Source organism: Lissotriton helveticus, chromosome 11 (assembly GCF_964261635.1).
Source record: "Lissotriton helveticus chromosome 11, aLisHel1.1, whole genome shotgun sequence".
Classification (NCBI taxonomy): Eukaryota; Metazoa; Chordata; class Amphibia; order Caudata; family Salamandridae; genus Lissotriton; species Lissotriton helveticus.
In genome coordinates, this window is record NC_136072.1 from 450,153,796 (window position 1) to 450,170,364 (window position 16,569).

At 47.1% G+C, this 16,569-nt stretch overlaps 1 protein-coding gene across 3 annotated transcripts in view; it reads right to left on the reverse strand.

The window, feature by feature from the left end:
• The window catches only part of LOC144791304 (diacylglycerol O-acyltransferase 2-like), a 310,035-nt gene that overhangs the window by 159,231 nt on the left and 134,235 nt on the right, over nucleotides 1-16,569 (reverse strand). For all 3 annotated transcript variants that reach the window (XM_078665970.1, XM_078665972.1, XM_078665971.1), the window contains exon 4: nucleotides 13,087-13,194. In XM_078665970.1, coding sequence (XP_078522096.1) covers nucleotides 13,087-13,194 — 108 coding nt within the window. The remainder of the gene's footprint in view (nucleotides 1-13,086; nucleotides 13,195-16,569) is intronic.

A 16,569-nucleotide genomic window follows, 5' to 3' on the forward strand; every position in this document is an offset into this window, starting at 1 on the left:
CTGGTCACTGGCTTGTGACCCAAACTCTGTCCCCTCTGCTTTCAGGTACTCTACATCTTCGATCCACCCTTGGATCCAACCGGACTCTTCTCTCCTGGCCGCCTGCAGCATCTTCATCTCCAGGCTCCATAGATCTACACGATGAAACCCGACAAACTTTGGCACCTATGCACCCGCTTCCTGTGGGTGAGGTAACGATCTAACACCGGTGCTCCTGTAGTGGTTTACACCTCTAGTGTCTAAGTTTAAAGTGTGGTAATTCTATTCCAGTCGGAAGACTCTTAAAACTGTAACTCGATAACTTTTACGCACCATTGACTTTGCATTGGTGCATGCGTGTGCTTTTAGCGCTGCACCCGAGTCCCGCGGGCTACTCCCGTCCTAACTGCTGTTAGTCCAGTGTAGTCCTAGCAATTCCCAAGGCCCCAGGCCTTACCACTGTTCGTAAAGTGATACTATACCACTTTTTTGATATATGGTTTGAGTGGCCACCGGCCTCATCCATAAACATGCAACTTTCATATGTTAAACTGTGCTTTTGTTTAAACGCTTGTGCTTCTATACTCATAAAGAGTACAGGGGATTATTCTAGTAATAAATACATATATTTTTATAATATATAACTTGTGTGGTGTCCTTTCATTTGATATTACAGGATTGCATATTGTAAAACAGCTGGCTTCACATGCCCTCTTGAGTTTAGCCTGAAGGCTGCTTAGTCCATGCTACCTCTAGGATAGCTTGTCTATAAGGTTGACTTACAACCACCACTATAAGGGATTGTTTGGACTGATACAAGGTGCCCCCAGAATTGGAGACATCATACATCAGGCCAACTTCTCACATTGGTGTGCAGCGGTTGGGATTTGAGCTTGCTGTTGTTTTACCATTGCAATCTTTTTATTAAATTGAAAGATCACATTAAGTACCATAGGTACATATAAACAAAGCTTACATATTTAAGTTCTACTGAACTTAGTAGTTGTAGATAAAAGGGCATAGCACACCCTGCCTACAACTCACTAGCAAGGTACAGTAGGAAAACACTTAGTGTAGGTAAGTGCACCACTTACACCTCACTAGAGTCATGCCTGGCACAAGTGAGCAACCCATTGCTCTGCCTGTGGAAGGTGACCTTACCAAGGCACCCTCCAGCTATGACAAACTCAGCCATAGGGACTTGAGTGCCTTGTGCACTGCAAGGAGGCTGAAAAGGGTCACAACCCTACCATTCCTGTCCTGATAGCCATCCTGGAGAAGGATGATCTTGAGAAAGCTAGTGCAGTTCCCTCAGGGTCAGGAGAAGGAGTGAATCCTCAGATATTGAGAACACCACCCCAGAAGCAGAAGATGAGGTGGTAGACCCTGAATCAGAAGGTGAAGAGTCAGATCATGATCAAGGGGATAACCAGGTACCAGTTGGGAGGCTTAGCCAGATCAACTTGGACCTACATGTAAATGGAGAGGGCCAGCACCTCCCCAGATTACATAACAGAATACTCCCAGGCAATAGAATGGAGAGATCTCCTTCCAGGGAATCTCACCTTTCTAGTGCCTCAAGGGAATCTCAAAGGGGAATGACTTCCCCCCAGAGAAAAGAGCATAAGGCCAGGATGAGAGCTGTCAAACTCCATATAGAGAGGGAAGAGATAGTCCTGGCCCAAGCTAAACTTGCTTTAGCAAGGGAACAAAAATTGAGTGGGTTAGAACCCACTGGTGGCAGCATAATTCCTAAAGAGAAAGACAGGTCATATGATAATAGAAACTTGACAAAGATTGTGCCCCCCTACAAGGAAGGACATGACATCCACAAATGGATGACTGCTCTGGAGAGAGCCTGCATGGTACAGCAGGTTCCTCAAGAACAGTGGGCAGCTATCTTATGGTACTCCTTTTCTGAGAAAGGGAGAGACAAGATCCTCACTGTTAGACCTGAGGATGCTAAAAACTACTCTGTCCTGAAGAGTGCTCTTATTGATGGGTTTGGCCTAACCACTGAGCAATACAGGTTGTTGTTCAGAGATACCCAAAAAGCTCAGACTCAGGACTGGACTGATTTTGTTGATTGTGCCACTAAGGCTCTGGAGGGTTGGCTGCAGGGAAGTAAAGTCTCAGACTATACAGGATTGTACAATCTTATAATGAGAGAGCAGATCCTTAATAACTGTCAGAACCAGCTATTGCATCAACACCTTATTGACTCAGATCTGACCTCTACCCAAGAATTGGGAAAGAAGGCAGACAAGTGGGTCAGAACAAGGGTTAAGCAGAAACGCCAGAACCATGGAGGTGATCAAAAGAAAGCAGACCAGAAGGGTGGGGATAAGAAAGAAAAAGACCAGAAGTCTTCTTTAGGCCCCCAAAATAATTCTAATAAGGAGGGTGGTTCCCAAAATGGAAACAAAAAGAAGAAGAATGATGGCCAAAGAAACCTTGGTGCAATAACTGTAAGTCCACTTCTCACTGGGGAAGTGAGTGCACTAAGAAAAATCCAGTACCTGCCACTGCAGCCCCTAAGGCACCTGCACCCACTAGTACAGTTAGCAGTGGTAGTACACAACCCAAGGGATTAGTGGGGTTAACCCTGGGTACTGAGATGGAGTCTTGCCTTGTCAGATTCCCTACTCAGGCAGTTCTGCTATATGATGTGGACATGTCTGTGACCACTCCTATGAGTCCCAATACTTTGGGCAAATATAGGCAGACGCCTTTAATCAATGAGAAACTGGCTCAGGCCTACAGGGACACATGTGCAAGTGTCACTATGGTGACACCTAACTTTGTGGACCCTGGACAAATCATACTAGGTGAGAACTACCTAGTGACCAATGCTAGCAATGCCGCTACTACACATAGTGTGACTGTTGTTAAATTCTCCTGGGGAGGGGTAACTGGCCTCAAGAAAGTTGTTGTGAGTGCAGACCTCCCAGTTGACTGTCTTTTGGGCAATGATCTTGAGGAATCCTTATGGTCAGAAGTGGAGTATAGGACTCATGCAGAAATGCTAGGGATTTCAGCACATGTCCTTGCTGTAACCAGGTCCCAGGCCAAGAAGTGCCTACCTGAACCTGTGGTGGATCTTAGAACAATAGACCAACCACAACCCAAGAGGAAGAGCAAGAGGGTTAAGGCAGTGCCTTCCCACTTGCCCCAGGTTGAGGATCAGACCTCACAGGAGGATGATTCTGTGATCCAAGAGGAGACTGTCCTGGAAGAACTTGAACCTGATCAGGTTGAGTTTCTGGGGACAGGGGGACCCTCAAGGGCAGACCTGGGGCAGGCTCAGTTAACTTGCCCTTCTCTTGAACCCCTCAGACATCAGGCTGCTGCTGAGGCTGCTGGGAATGCTCAAGGTACCCATAGAGTGTATTGGGATGATGGGCTCCTTTATTTAGAGGCTAGAGACCCCACGCCTGGTGCTACCAGGAGGTTGGTTATACCTCTGCAATTTAGGGGCTTCCTTCTCACCTTGGCCCATGATATTCCCCTTGCAGGACACTTAGGCCAGAACAAGACTTGGGACAGGCTTGTCCCTCACTTTCACTGGCCTCACATGTCAGAAGATACCAAGGAGTTCTGTCGCTCCTGTGACACCTGCCAAGCCAGTGGCAAATCAGGTGGCACCACAAAGGCCCTCCTTATACCTCTACCTGTGGTGGGGGTGCCCTTTGAGAGAGTTGGGATAGATATTGCTGGTCCAATGGATCCCCCAACAGCATCTGGGCACAGATTTATCCTGATGGTAGTGGATCATGCCACCAGGTACCCAGAGGCAATTCCCCTGAGGACCACAACAGCTCCTGTTGTGGCAAGGGCCCTACTTGGAGTATTCTTCAGAGTGGGCTTTCCAAAGGAGGTCCTTTCAGACAGAGGTACCAACTTTATGTCTGGATACTTAAAAGCAATGTGGAAAGAGTGTGGAGTAAACTATAAGTTTACCACACCCTACCATCCACAGTGCAATGGGCTTGTTGAAAGGTTCAACAAGACCCTAAAGGGAATGATAAAAGGGTTACCTGAAAAGCTTAGGCGAAGATGGGACATCCTTTTACCCTGCCTGCTCTTTGCTTACAGAGAGGTCCCACAGAAGGGGGTTGGCTACAGCCCTTTTGAACTTTTGTTTGGCCACCCTGTGAGGGGTCCATAGGGCCCGATTCACAGAACTAACTTAAGACAAAATCCTAAACTTACTACTTTTGGTATTCACAGAAGTTAGGATTTTGTCTTAAGTTTGTCTTAAGACAGACTTAAGACAAAATCCTAACTTAAGTCTGTCTTAAGTCTGTCTTAAGTCTGTCTTAAGACAAACTTAAGACACAATCCTAACTTCTGTGAATACCAATAGTAGTAAGTTTAGGATTTTGTCTTAAATTAGTTCTGTGAATCGGCCCCATTGTGTCTAGTGAAGGAAGGATGGGAGTTACCTCTCAAAAAGCCTAAACTTGATATTGTGGACTATGTACTTGGTCTCCGCTCCAGGATGGCTGAGTACATGGAGAGAGCAACCAAAAACCTGGAGGCCAGCCAAGCATTACAGAAAGCTTGGCATGACCAAAAGGCTGTTCTGACTGAGTACCAGCCAGGGCAGAAGGTGTGGGTGTTGGAGCCAGTGGCCCCAGCAGCCCTCCAAAACAAATGGTCTGGACCCCACACCATACTTGAGAAAAAGCGAGAGGTCACCTACTTGGCGGACCTTGGCACCCCTAGGAGCCCCCACAGGGTGCTCCATGTAAACAGATTGAAAGCATATGTAGACAGGGCAGACATGGGTTTACTCATGGCTACAGATGGGGACCAGGAGGAAGAGAGTGACCCTCTCCCAGACCTGTTATCCCAACACCCTGATGATGGCTCAGTGGAAGGTGTAGCCTTGGCAGACAGCCTCACTGACCAGCAGCAATGGGACTGCAGACAAGTGTTGCAGGCTCATAGACATATGTTTTCTCTTACACCCAGTCAAACTAACTGGTGCACCCATGAGGTGGACACTGGTGACAATCTGCCTGTGAAGAATAAAATCTACAGGCAACCTGACCATGTCGGGGATTGTATAAAGGCTGAGGTGCAGAAAATGCTTGAACTTGGAGTTATTGAGCCATCAGAGAGCCCCTGGGCCAGCCCAGTAGTCCTTGTGCCAAAACCTCATACCAAAGATGGAAAGAGAGAAATGAGATTTTGTGTGGACTATAGAGGTCTCAATGCTGTCACTAGGACAGATGCTCATCCTATTCCAAGAGCAGATGAGCTCATATATAAGTTGGCTTCTGCCAAATTTCTGAGCACATTTGATTTTACAGCTGGTTATTGGCAAATCAGGTTAGCTGAGGAGTCCAATGCCAAAACAGCATTCTCAACCCCCAGTGGACATTATCAGTTTGTGGTAATGCCCTTTGGTTTGAAGAATGCACCTGCCACCTTCCAAAGGTTGGTGAATCAAGTCCTTGCTGGGTTGGATGACTTTTGTGCAGCATATCTAGATAATATTGCTGTCTTCAGCTCCACCTGGGAGGATCACCTGATCCACCTGAAGAAGGTTCTGGAGGCCCTGCAAAAGGCAGGCCTGACTATCAAGGCTACCAAGTGCCAGATAGGGCAGAGCAAGGTTGTGTACCTGGGCCACCTAGTAGGTGGGGGTCAGGTTCAACTATTGGAGAGCAAGATACAGGCCATACAGGACTGGGCTCCTCCAACTTCCCAGACACAAGTCAGAGCCTTCTTGGGCCTGTCTGGGTATTACAGGAAATTTGCGAAGAACTATGGGTCTATTGTGACACTTTTGAATGATCTCACATCCAGGAAGATGCCTAAAAAGGTTCAGTGGACAGTTAGCTGTCAAAAGGCATTTGATGACCTGAAGAAAGCCATGAGCTCTGCACCTATCCTGAAGAGTCCTGACTACTCCAAACAGTTCATTGTCCAGACAGATGCTTCTGAGTGTGGGGTGGGAGCTGTGCTTTCACAACTTAATGTAGATGGTCAAGACCCGCCCATTGCTTTTATTAGCAGAAGACTGACCCCTAGAGAGAAACGTTGGTCAGCCATTGAGAGGGAGGCCTTTGCTGTGGTTTGGGCCCTGAAGAAGTTGAGACCATACTTGTTTGGCACTCACTTCCTAATTCAGACAGACCATAAGCCCCTCTTGTGGCTTAATCAGATGAAGTGTGAAAATCCCAAACTGCTCAGGTGGTCCATTTCCCTACAGGGGATGGACTTTACAGTGGAGCACCGACCAGGGACTGACCATGGCAATGCAGATGGTCTCTCCATGTACTTCCACTTAGAACATGAAGACTTATCTGGTCAAGGTTAAGTTTAATGTCCCTGCGTTTGGGGGGGGGGGTTATGTAGGAGAGTAGGGTCTGCTTTCCTATGGTCACCCCAATTTTTGCTTTTTGCTTCACTGGTTTTTGACTTAATGTGGCTGTGAGCCTGCTAATCAGACCCACAGCCTGCTGTTCTCTCTCTAAATTCATATCCATGTACTATAGGTACGTCACCAATTTGGTACAGGACACCTTATCAGCCCCTGTACAGTGCACTATAGGTGCCCAGGGCATAGGTGCATCCAAGGCCTACCAGGGGCTGCAGCATATCTTTTGCCACCCCTGGCTGGCCATTCAAATCGACACAACTGGCTGTTCACACAGCTGGGGCAAGGTGGTGTACTCACCCCTTGCTTAGATATAGTATACCTATGTCTAAACCTATATCTGGACACATATGCACCTATAAGTCACTACTATGGCAGGCCTTAACAATTCTGGAGGCAGAGTGCTTGGTTTTATGTGATATGGTGCTCTAGCATGAGCTGAGCCTGTCTGCAGAGTTCGGAACCATTTCCTTACTGCTGTTCCAGGGTATTGCCATACCATATACTCTTAAGTGAATTATAATCCTCGCGGTTATTGCTAACTTTGGTTTGGCTTTAGCAAAACATGTCGTGTAAGGTGTCATACACTTTGGAATACTACCCCCTCGCCAGTTCTGGCGACGGGGTAGCATTCCACCCTTCTAGAGGGAAAGCACATGTTACTTTACTTAAAACGCGGTTAATCCTAACCAGAGCCTCAGCATCACAAAATGGATGCTGCTGCCCCGACACAAGTCTGACCTCCTGCTGCTGACCGAAACTTGGCTGGGGAGGCCTGGACAAAGGGTTTCCTGTCACAGGGAGGTGCTACACCACCCCAGACAGGAGATAGTGGATTGGAGCAGGGAGGGTTGAAAGAAACTAGACACTGCCTGGGGCACACAAGGTGTCCCATGCAAAATCCAGTCAAACCGGTTCTGGGGCACTCCAGCCCCAGCTCTGGCGCAAAACTGGACAAAGGGAAAGGGGTGTAACCACCCCCTTCCTGGGTCCCACCCATAGGAGGGACCTAGCAGGTAATCCAGCCCCTTGATTTGGAATAAAGGTAGGAGCTGTGCCAGTGCACATCAGATTATCCTGACTGAAACTTATGAAACGAAACTCTGGACCCTTCGACATCCTACTCGACGTAGAAGACTGAAGAATCTCCCTTGTGGTCAAGGAGTGACCACCCTTTGCAAACAGGCACCATCCAGCGCCCAACAGTTTGCTTTGTTGCAGTTCCCGCCGGAACTCGAGCGACAGAGATCGACAAGACCCAGCTTCCCTGACTTCCAGCCGCCGGATCCACAGTCCCAGCGAATCTGAGACCCATGGAGGCGACGTGAAGCGTGGAGCCGGCCATCTTGGAAAAACTACGAAGTGCTGACCGTGCAGCTCCCGAGGCTCTCTTGAAGCTGTGCATTGGGGTTTGAGAAGCCCCAGCCCCGAGCAGCTTTTGCACCGAAGATCTCCCCTCCACACTCACCGTGTGCTGCGTGGGGCCCTTTTGCATTTTTCTGCTCGACGCGTTGGTCCGGTCGCTTTCCCGTTAGCTAGTGGCCCCAGTACCAACGAACCTTTGAATTTGCTCTACTAGTCTGGTTGCTCTAGACTGGCCCTCGTTCCCCTGAAAAGGAGCAACCAATCTGACCTTGCTGGTCCGATCAAGAAGCGATCTTCCAATCCTGCGTGGGTTGCCCTTGCCAAGGCTTGTTAACTCCGATCCGGAAGCCAACATGGCTGACAGCGAGAGCCTTTGTGGGACAGCTCGTGATTCACTCCAGGTCATCCTCGGTGCCCCAGAGTCCATGTGGCAGCGGAGACAAGCTTTGCAACAAGCACCTGATTGCGCCCGACATCGCCTGGTTCCTTCCTGGTTCCATCCTGGTCACTGTCTAGTGACCCAGACTCTGTCCCCTCTGCTTTCAGGTACACTACATCTTCGTTCCACCCTTGGATCCAACCGGACTCTTCTCTCCTGGCCGCCTGCAGCATCTTCATCTCCAGGCTCCATAGATCTACACGACGAAACCCGACACACTTTGGCACCTATGCACCCACTTCCTGTGGGTGAGGTAACGATCTAACACCGGTGCTCCTGTAGTGGTTTACACCTCTAGTGTCTAAGTGTAAAGTGTGGTAATTCTATTCCAGTCGGAAGACTCTTAAAACTGTAACTCGATAACTTTTATGCACCATTGACTTTGCATTGGTGCATGCGTGTGCTTTTAGCGCTGCACCCGAGTCCCGCGGGCTACTCCCGTCCTAACTGCTGTTAGTCCGGTGTAGTCCCAGCAATTCCCAAGGCCCCAGGCCTTACCACTGTTGGTAAAGTGATACTTAAACCACTTTTTTGATATATGGTTTGAGTGGCCACCGGCCTCATCCATAAACGTGCAACTTTCATATGTTAAACTGTGCTTTTGTTTAAACGCTTGTGCTTCTATACTCATAAAGAGTACAGGGGATTATTCTAGTAATAAATACATATATTTTTATAATATATAACTTGTGTGGTGTCCTTTCATTTGATATTACAGGATTGCATATGGTAAAACAGCTGGCTTCACATGCCCTCTTGAGTTTAGCCTGAAGGCTGCTTGGTCCATGCTACCTCTAGGATAGCTTGTCTATAAGGTTGACTTACAACTACCACCATAAGGGATTGTTTGGACTGATACAAGGTGCCCCCAGAATTGGAGACATCATACATCAGACCAACTTCTCACAGTAAGCCATTGGTTCACGTGTTCAGGGAGTGCTTGCAAGTTCAGGTGTATTGAAATCAGGGGGAGAGGGGAAACTCGGGCATGGAATCACAGCGTGCCATAAGGTGCCACCAGGGGTAGGGTAACATGAGCCCTGTATGTTAGGCCCATTACACAGAGGGGGTTATGACAAAAATAAACATCTTCTAACGTCCTCTCAAACAACCATCAAGATGGGTCTGTTGGAAGGCGCCGGAGGAAGATCGTTCTCTTACCTGGCTGCCAAGACATGGAACTCCCTCCCCATCCACCTTCGGCTGACCCAGGACCATCTCGCCTTCAGGAAACAACTCAAGACCTGGCTGTTCGAGCAGTAGCATACGCCTTCCCCCAAGCGCCTTGAGACCCTCCCGGGTGAGTAGTGCGCTATACAAATGGTATGATTGATTGATTGATTGTTGAAGGAGTTGTCTTGTGTGACACCCTCGCTGCCCAACAGAAAACTGACTTCAGGCAATTCCTGGCACAGTATGCTGAGCTTTTTTCCCTAACCCCTGGTTAGACAACCTGGTGCACACATGATGTGGACACTGGGAAGAGCATACCTGTAAAAAATAAAATCTACAGGCAGTCTGACCAAGTTAAGGAAAGCATCGGAGCTGAAGTCAGCAAGATGCTGGAGTTAGGGGTCATCGAACCCTCTGAGAATCCCTGGGCCAGCCCTGTGGTCTTAGTCCCCATATCTCATTCCAAAGGAGGTAAACCAGAGCTGAGGTTTTGTGTGGACTACAGGGGTCTCAATGCAGTGACCAAGACTGATGCTCAACCTATTCCAGGAGCAGATGAACTGATTGACAGGTTGGGTGCAGCCAAGTTTCTCAGTACCTTTGACTTAATATCAGGGTACTGGCGGGTAGGTCTCGCCCCAGGAGCCAGAGACAAATCTGCGTTTATGACCCCAGATGGGCATTACCAGTTCACTGTGATGCCATTTGGTCTAAAGAATGCCCCAAAAACCTTCCAGAGGCTACTAAACAAAGTCCTGGCTGGACTGGAGTCTTTTAGTGCAGCATATCTTGGTGATATTGATGTCTATTGCTTCACTTGACAGGGGAGCCCACGCTCTCAGAGACCGGAACAATGCCTGTCCGGAGGAAGGTGATTACACCTCCTCCTGCAGGATGGCTAGTGAATTTAGGATATCAATTTCAGAGGCTTCAAACCTCTGCTGCCTTTCATATGCAACTCTGGCTTCCCCCAGTCCTGGGGAACGCCACCCCCTGCCCTGAGGGCCATTTGGCACCAGAGCTCACTACCAGATCTAGCACTATGACAGAAATTTTCTGTATCCAAAGCAAGAAGGGGTTGACTTTAAAGTCACTTTCTAAATGCCAGTTTCTGCCTTTGTGGTACCAATGCAACAAGCAATGCACTTGGCGCCTGAGCCTGTGTAATACAACTTTCTTTGCTACTGTTTCTCGAAAGGAGTGGGGCATATCTAGCCCCCAAAATTGCATCTACTGACACTCAGAAGTACAAGCTCCAATCATCAGTGCTGCTGCTCTCCTTTTAAGGAGTTGCACTGGCCAACACCAAACTCCACAACAGCATCAGGTGACGCCCCCTCGCCAAATTTTTTTGTTAGACAGCTAATCCGTATAATCACCTAAAAGATGTGCTTCCTGATGCCAATCTACTAACTAGGTATTGCAATATGTAATCCCCATGAAATAAAGCTTCTGAGAAGGTGTGGACAAGAGGGGTTCCATCTCACTGGCCCTCAGAGTACTCTCATACAGTGAGGGACATTTCATCTTGGCACAAAAAGTAACCCTGGTGGTATTCCTCCTGTCATTGGATTTGATATGGGCATTTACACAGAGAGAAACACTGCTTTAAATAGGCTTTGCATCTTCTGTGGCACAAATGCTGCCTGCTTGGAATCCATACTTTTTCTTTGTCTCAGACACACTACCTCTTGGAAGGCACATACATGATAATCTACTATGGTGAAATATTGCTCGTGTGGAAGATATTGAAATAATCCAATATGTCTTCCGTTCTTCTTCAGAACTCCGTGTACATGCATGAATTTTACCAATATACTCGAAAAACTGTGCTTTAATGTTGGAGCCATTAGTTCTCACAATTCCACTTCAGGAGCTAGTTTGGGCACATAGTAACTGTATTCTTGTTTAGTAATGTTGCTTGTGTTGTTGTTAGGACATTTTGTATTCTAGTTTTCTTTTGTGAGTCAAAATGTGTGTTGATCTTGCTTGTGTTCCATCAAGTCCATCTCATTGCATCAAAAAATGCAAGAGGTACGATAATGACTACGATACGCATAATTCTTATTAATGCTAAATTTAATAAGTGATGTCTAATCAAAGCCTTTTTGTCGGAAAGAGTGTTTGTTTTTTCTTTGTACAAAGGGCCTGATTGCAAGTTGTGCAGAATAGGGTGAGACATTTACCTTACCCCGTAAATACCATTGCCCCAGAGTGAGGTGAATATTGAATGTGGTGAACACTTCCAATTTCTAGGTTGCTATATGGAAATGAAGCATAAGGTATTAACACAAACTAATTCCACATGTTTTGCCTTTCTTCAGTTGCTTTTCCCCAGAGAAATTTCGGCAGGGTTGACAATTTTCCAGAATCTATCAGTGGAAAACTGCAAAAATATGATTATTATCACTCAACTCCGGTGGAGGCTCCTCCGTTAAGGCAGAGCCACGTCACCCCACAACTCTCAGCAGTGCAAACAGGAAAAATAACATGATAATAAAAATATGTTATTATTATTTTATTATTCAGCACTGAGGCAGTCTAGGGTGGGGCAGAGCAGGGCTAAGCTATTGTGAAGGAGCAGGGAGGAGGAGTGATGAGCACCATAAGTGTGCATGATAGTTTGGCTGGCCATCTTACGACAGCTAAACCGACATGCACACTTAGCATTTCTCCAACCGGCTGTGTTGCACAGGTCCCAGGCTGCCAGGCACTGTCTGAGCTGCAAACCAGGACCCTCAAACCAATCACGACACTGCTGTCATGCTGGTAATACTACTGGCTTAGGGGAGTCTGGCAGCTTGCATGCTGCTAGGAGTTGACAAGAACAGAAGAGGATGGAAGTGGCGGCTGGCAGGAAATTCATGTTTTTTTAATTCTCTTGTGCTGCCCCACCACTTATGTTCCGCAACAGCCACCATTGCTCAACTCATAATTCCAATGGTGTGCAAACTCCTGTTTACACAGTAATAAGAATTTAGCCCTGAACGTAGAGCTAAAGATGGCTAATTGAAAACGAGAACCTGTACTTATGAACCAGAATTGTAGAAATAGGTACGTTAGCAACACAAGTATTAAAGCTTGAAACCTCATTTTCAGGGTACCGGATACAGAAGAGTGCTCAGGCATCCTATGCACATTCGAAACTGAATTCGTTTCTAGAACCTTGAAATTAGACAAAAGTAATATGTTTCAAAAGGAATGTGATTACTGATTTGCATCGGAGAGTCTACATAGTGGAGAAGTGTGGTTCACTGGTTAGAGGAGGCAGACCTGGAAGCAGAAGTCAGCCCAGGACCGGGGTTCAATTCCCGGCTCGGCGGGGTCTTGAGTCCTAAAATGTCCATGGACTTGACAATTCTCCCTCCGGTGCCTACTCGATTTACGGGTTCACATTCTGCGACTCTGGGCAATAGCTTGCTTAATCTCCACAACGGCCCCTCGCGGCGGGATGCCTGGCTTTCACCTTGCGGATACCCTGCCGGGTTTATCTCACAGGGGAATACCAGGACGGGTTCCCTAAGCAACCGCTTGGTGATTTGCGCTATATAAATTCCTGTACATTTACATATCGGAAGATAATTCTATATTTGGACTTGATATACATTTCCACACAAAACAGATTGCTTTAAGCCATCATCATGTTAATATTGTAAATCCACCCCCAAAATTTTTTTGCATGCATAACAAAAGAAGGGTTGCAAATAAAGGTGCAGTAAATCTCATCACTAGATCGTACCTCTCTCAGGTGTTTTCCAATCTGTGATCCACCACAAGCAGTACACAACTGGCAGCGACCAAAGAGGCGTGAACAAGAGGCAGGTCATCAGCAAAACACAGGATGGTGCTTTAGATACAAAAATACTCTTTTAAGCAGAGTGGTTATCACATAAACAACAGTTGTACTATTATTTAATTTTTAAATATGTGAGTTTTATATTTTCTAATTGTGGACAAATAGCACAGTTCTTAGTAAAACATCAAAATTGTTTTCATCCTTTTCAATACTGAAATTGATGAGATTTGTTTTTCAACAGAAAATATTTTCACAACATACAATCTTGGCCTTTCCTGTCTAAAATGACTAATTATTGATGTATTCCTCACCTTAGAATTACCCCCAGGCGTCAGATTTGATCCAGAAAAATAGCAGAGGTGTCAATACAAAAGATACTATTTGTAGGTGTCTCTTTAACAATGTTCATTATCAAGGACTTCCACCAAGTGGACTCTAACTGGTTTGCCAGTAGTTCATCAATTAGACCTAAGCCAAACCTGGTGATTTAAAAATCAAAGATATGCTATCCCGATTCAAAGATCATGAAATATTTCAAACACAATAGTATTAGATGCTATTCATATTAGGACCTACTTATTAAGAGTGAGATACTTTCTTCCCCGTTTCTATAAGGAACCCGATACAAAGGACTGCAAGTTGACAGTGGGTGGGGAAATTGACTCATACAATCTAAATCAGCAGAGGATAAGAGTGTGACAAGATCAGAAAAGACAAGCATTGGGTAAAAAGAGAAGGTGGAGGCTGGACCTGTGGAGACAGGGGGGATAGCTCAGGAGGCGGGACTTCTGGGTCATGAGCTGATGTAAGACGAATGGAATAGGAAGGGAGGGATGGTCAGACGGAAACCTCTGATGTCGGCCAGAAAGCCATTTGACTGCTCATCATAATAAGGCTCATTGTGTTTACTCCCATTTTGCGAGCTATTAAAAAAAAAATCCACCGAATGGGAACAAACACAAGTTTCCTTGCCCACACCGGTGCGAGCAGGCAAACTACTTGTTAGAAATGGGGGTCTCTGGTTGGCAGAGGTAGGTACCTTTGTCCAATCAGGGACCCTTGCTTCTAGTCAGGGTAAGGGGAATACACACTTTAGATAACCCTGACTCAACCCCTTGGTAGCTTGGCACGAGCAGACAGTCCTAGGAAGGGTCTCACCTCTGTCTGGGTCTTGGGGGACTCCCAAGCCAGAATGGTGTTGATCTTAGGTTGTAGGGGCGAAACCTGGCCGCTTCCTACCTGGTGCCCATGTACACCGCAGAACCCTGCCCTATCTGGCACTTGCTGGCCTTGATAGTGAGGCCTGCCTTCTGCAGAGCCTTCAACACTTCAGAGAGGTGTTGCAAGTGTTCCTCCCAGCTGGAGCTGATAACAGCAATGGCATCCAGGTAAGCAGCACTGAATTCCTCCAGCCCGGGCAATACCTGGTTGACCACTCTCTGGAAGTTGGCTGGGGCGTTTTTCAACCCAAAGGGCATAACACAGAACTGGTAGTGCCCCTCTGGTTTTGAAAAAGCAGACCTCTATCTTGTCCCATCAGTCAAGGCAATCTGCCAGTACCCAGATGTTAGATCAAACGTGCTAAGGTACCAGGGATCTCCGAGCCCATGAACAAGCTCATTAGCTCTGGGGATGGGGTGCACGTCAGTCCTGGTGACGGCATTGAGCCCACGGTAGTCCACGCAGAACCGGAGTTCAGGAGTGGCACCGGGTGCAGCAGCTTTTGGAACAAAGACCACTGGGCTAGCCCAGGGCTGCTGGAGGGCTTAATCGCCCCTAACGCCAACATTTTGGAAACTTCTTCCTTAATGCTGGCCCTGACCCTGTCAGTTACCCTGTACATGTTATGCTCCACAGTTAAACTATCCCCAGTGTCCATATCATGGACGCACCAATTGGTGACTCCTGGAGTCAGGAAGAACAGGGAGGCAAACTGTCCCAGCACCTGGCGACAGTCCCTCTGCTGCTCTGGGGTCAGGGTGGGAGAGACGCTCCCTCCATCCACTGACTCATCATGTTCCTTGGCTGACAGGAGGTCAGGAAGAGGCTCGCTCTCCTAATTCATTCCATCGTCTGTAGCCAGGAGTATTGTAACTTCAGAACTCTCAAAGTTAGGTTTGAGGCAGCTCACGTGCAGGACCCTCAAAGGGTTCCTAGGAGTCTGCCAGTTAACCAGGTAGGTTACATCGCTCTTGCGCTCCACCACCTTGAATGGGCCAGTCCGCCTGTCTTGGAGCGCACAAGGCTCCACTGGTGCCATCACCCACACTTTTTGGCCAGGTTGAAACTCAAGCAGAGTGGTATTCTGGTCATACCATCGTTTCATCTCCTCCTGGCTGGCTTCCAGGTTCGCCTGAGCAAGTTTCCTGAAGCGTTGAGTCTGGTTTCTGAAAGCCAGCATGTAGCTAAACACATTTTAACTAACATGGTTTTAATTGTTGTTTTATGTAATGCTTTTATGATATTTTATTGTTGAAATAAAGCTGATTGACTGACTGGCTAAACACATCTTATGGGGTTTTACCAGGAGTTTTCTCCCAGCCCTCCTTCACCAGACTCAGAGGTCCTCTCACAGGGTGCCCATACAGCAATTCAAAGGGAATGAACCCTAAGGATTTCTGGGGGACCTCCCTGTAGGCAAACAACAGGCATGGTAAAAAGACGTCCCACTTACATCTCATGGGTTCTACAAGACCCTTTATCATGCCTTTCAGGGTTCGGCTGAATCTCTCAACCAACCCAATCCCTTGGGGATGGTAAGGAGTGGTGAATTTATACATTACACCAAACTCCTCCCACAGTGACTTCATATACCTGGAAATGAAGTTTGTACCACGGTCAGACCCTACCTCTCTGGGGAACCCCACATGGGTGAAAATCCCTATACATGCACGGCTCACCACAGGAGCCATAATTGTCCTGGGAGGGACAGCTTCGGGGTACCGGGTGGCATGGTCCACCAAGACCAAGATAAACTTGTTGCCTAAGGCTTTCTTGGGTTCCAGGGGCCCCATAATGTTGAAGCCCACCCGCTCGAAAGGGATGCTCACCACAGGAAAGGGTTTGTTGTATGGCATTTTAGGATCCGAGCAAACTTTCCCGATTTATGCCCTAATATAGGTACAATTAACATTGCCCTAATATAGGCATAGAAATCATACCCATATTCAGACATAGCCCATGCAGTCCAAATACAGGCAAGGCTACTTCCACCCGTACCAAAAGGTCACAACGATTTCTTGGAAAATCAGTTTAAGCAGTCAGGGACCTCCCCGTGCTTGAATATTGATTTGTCCAAGAACTCATGGAGTTTACAAAGAACTATCATTCCCTTGGGGTTCTTTACTGACGTTATTATGCCCGACTTTACGTCAAACTAGGCACCTTCAAGGTATAAATATGCCTTCACTTGCTCTAGCAAGACAT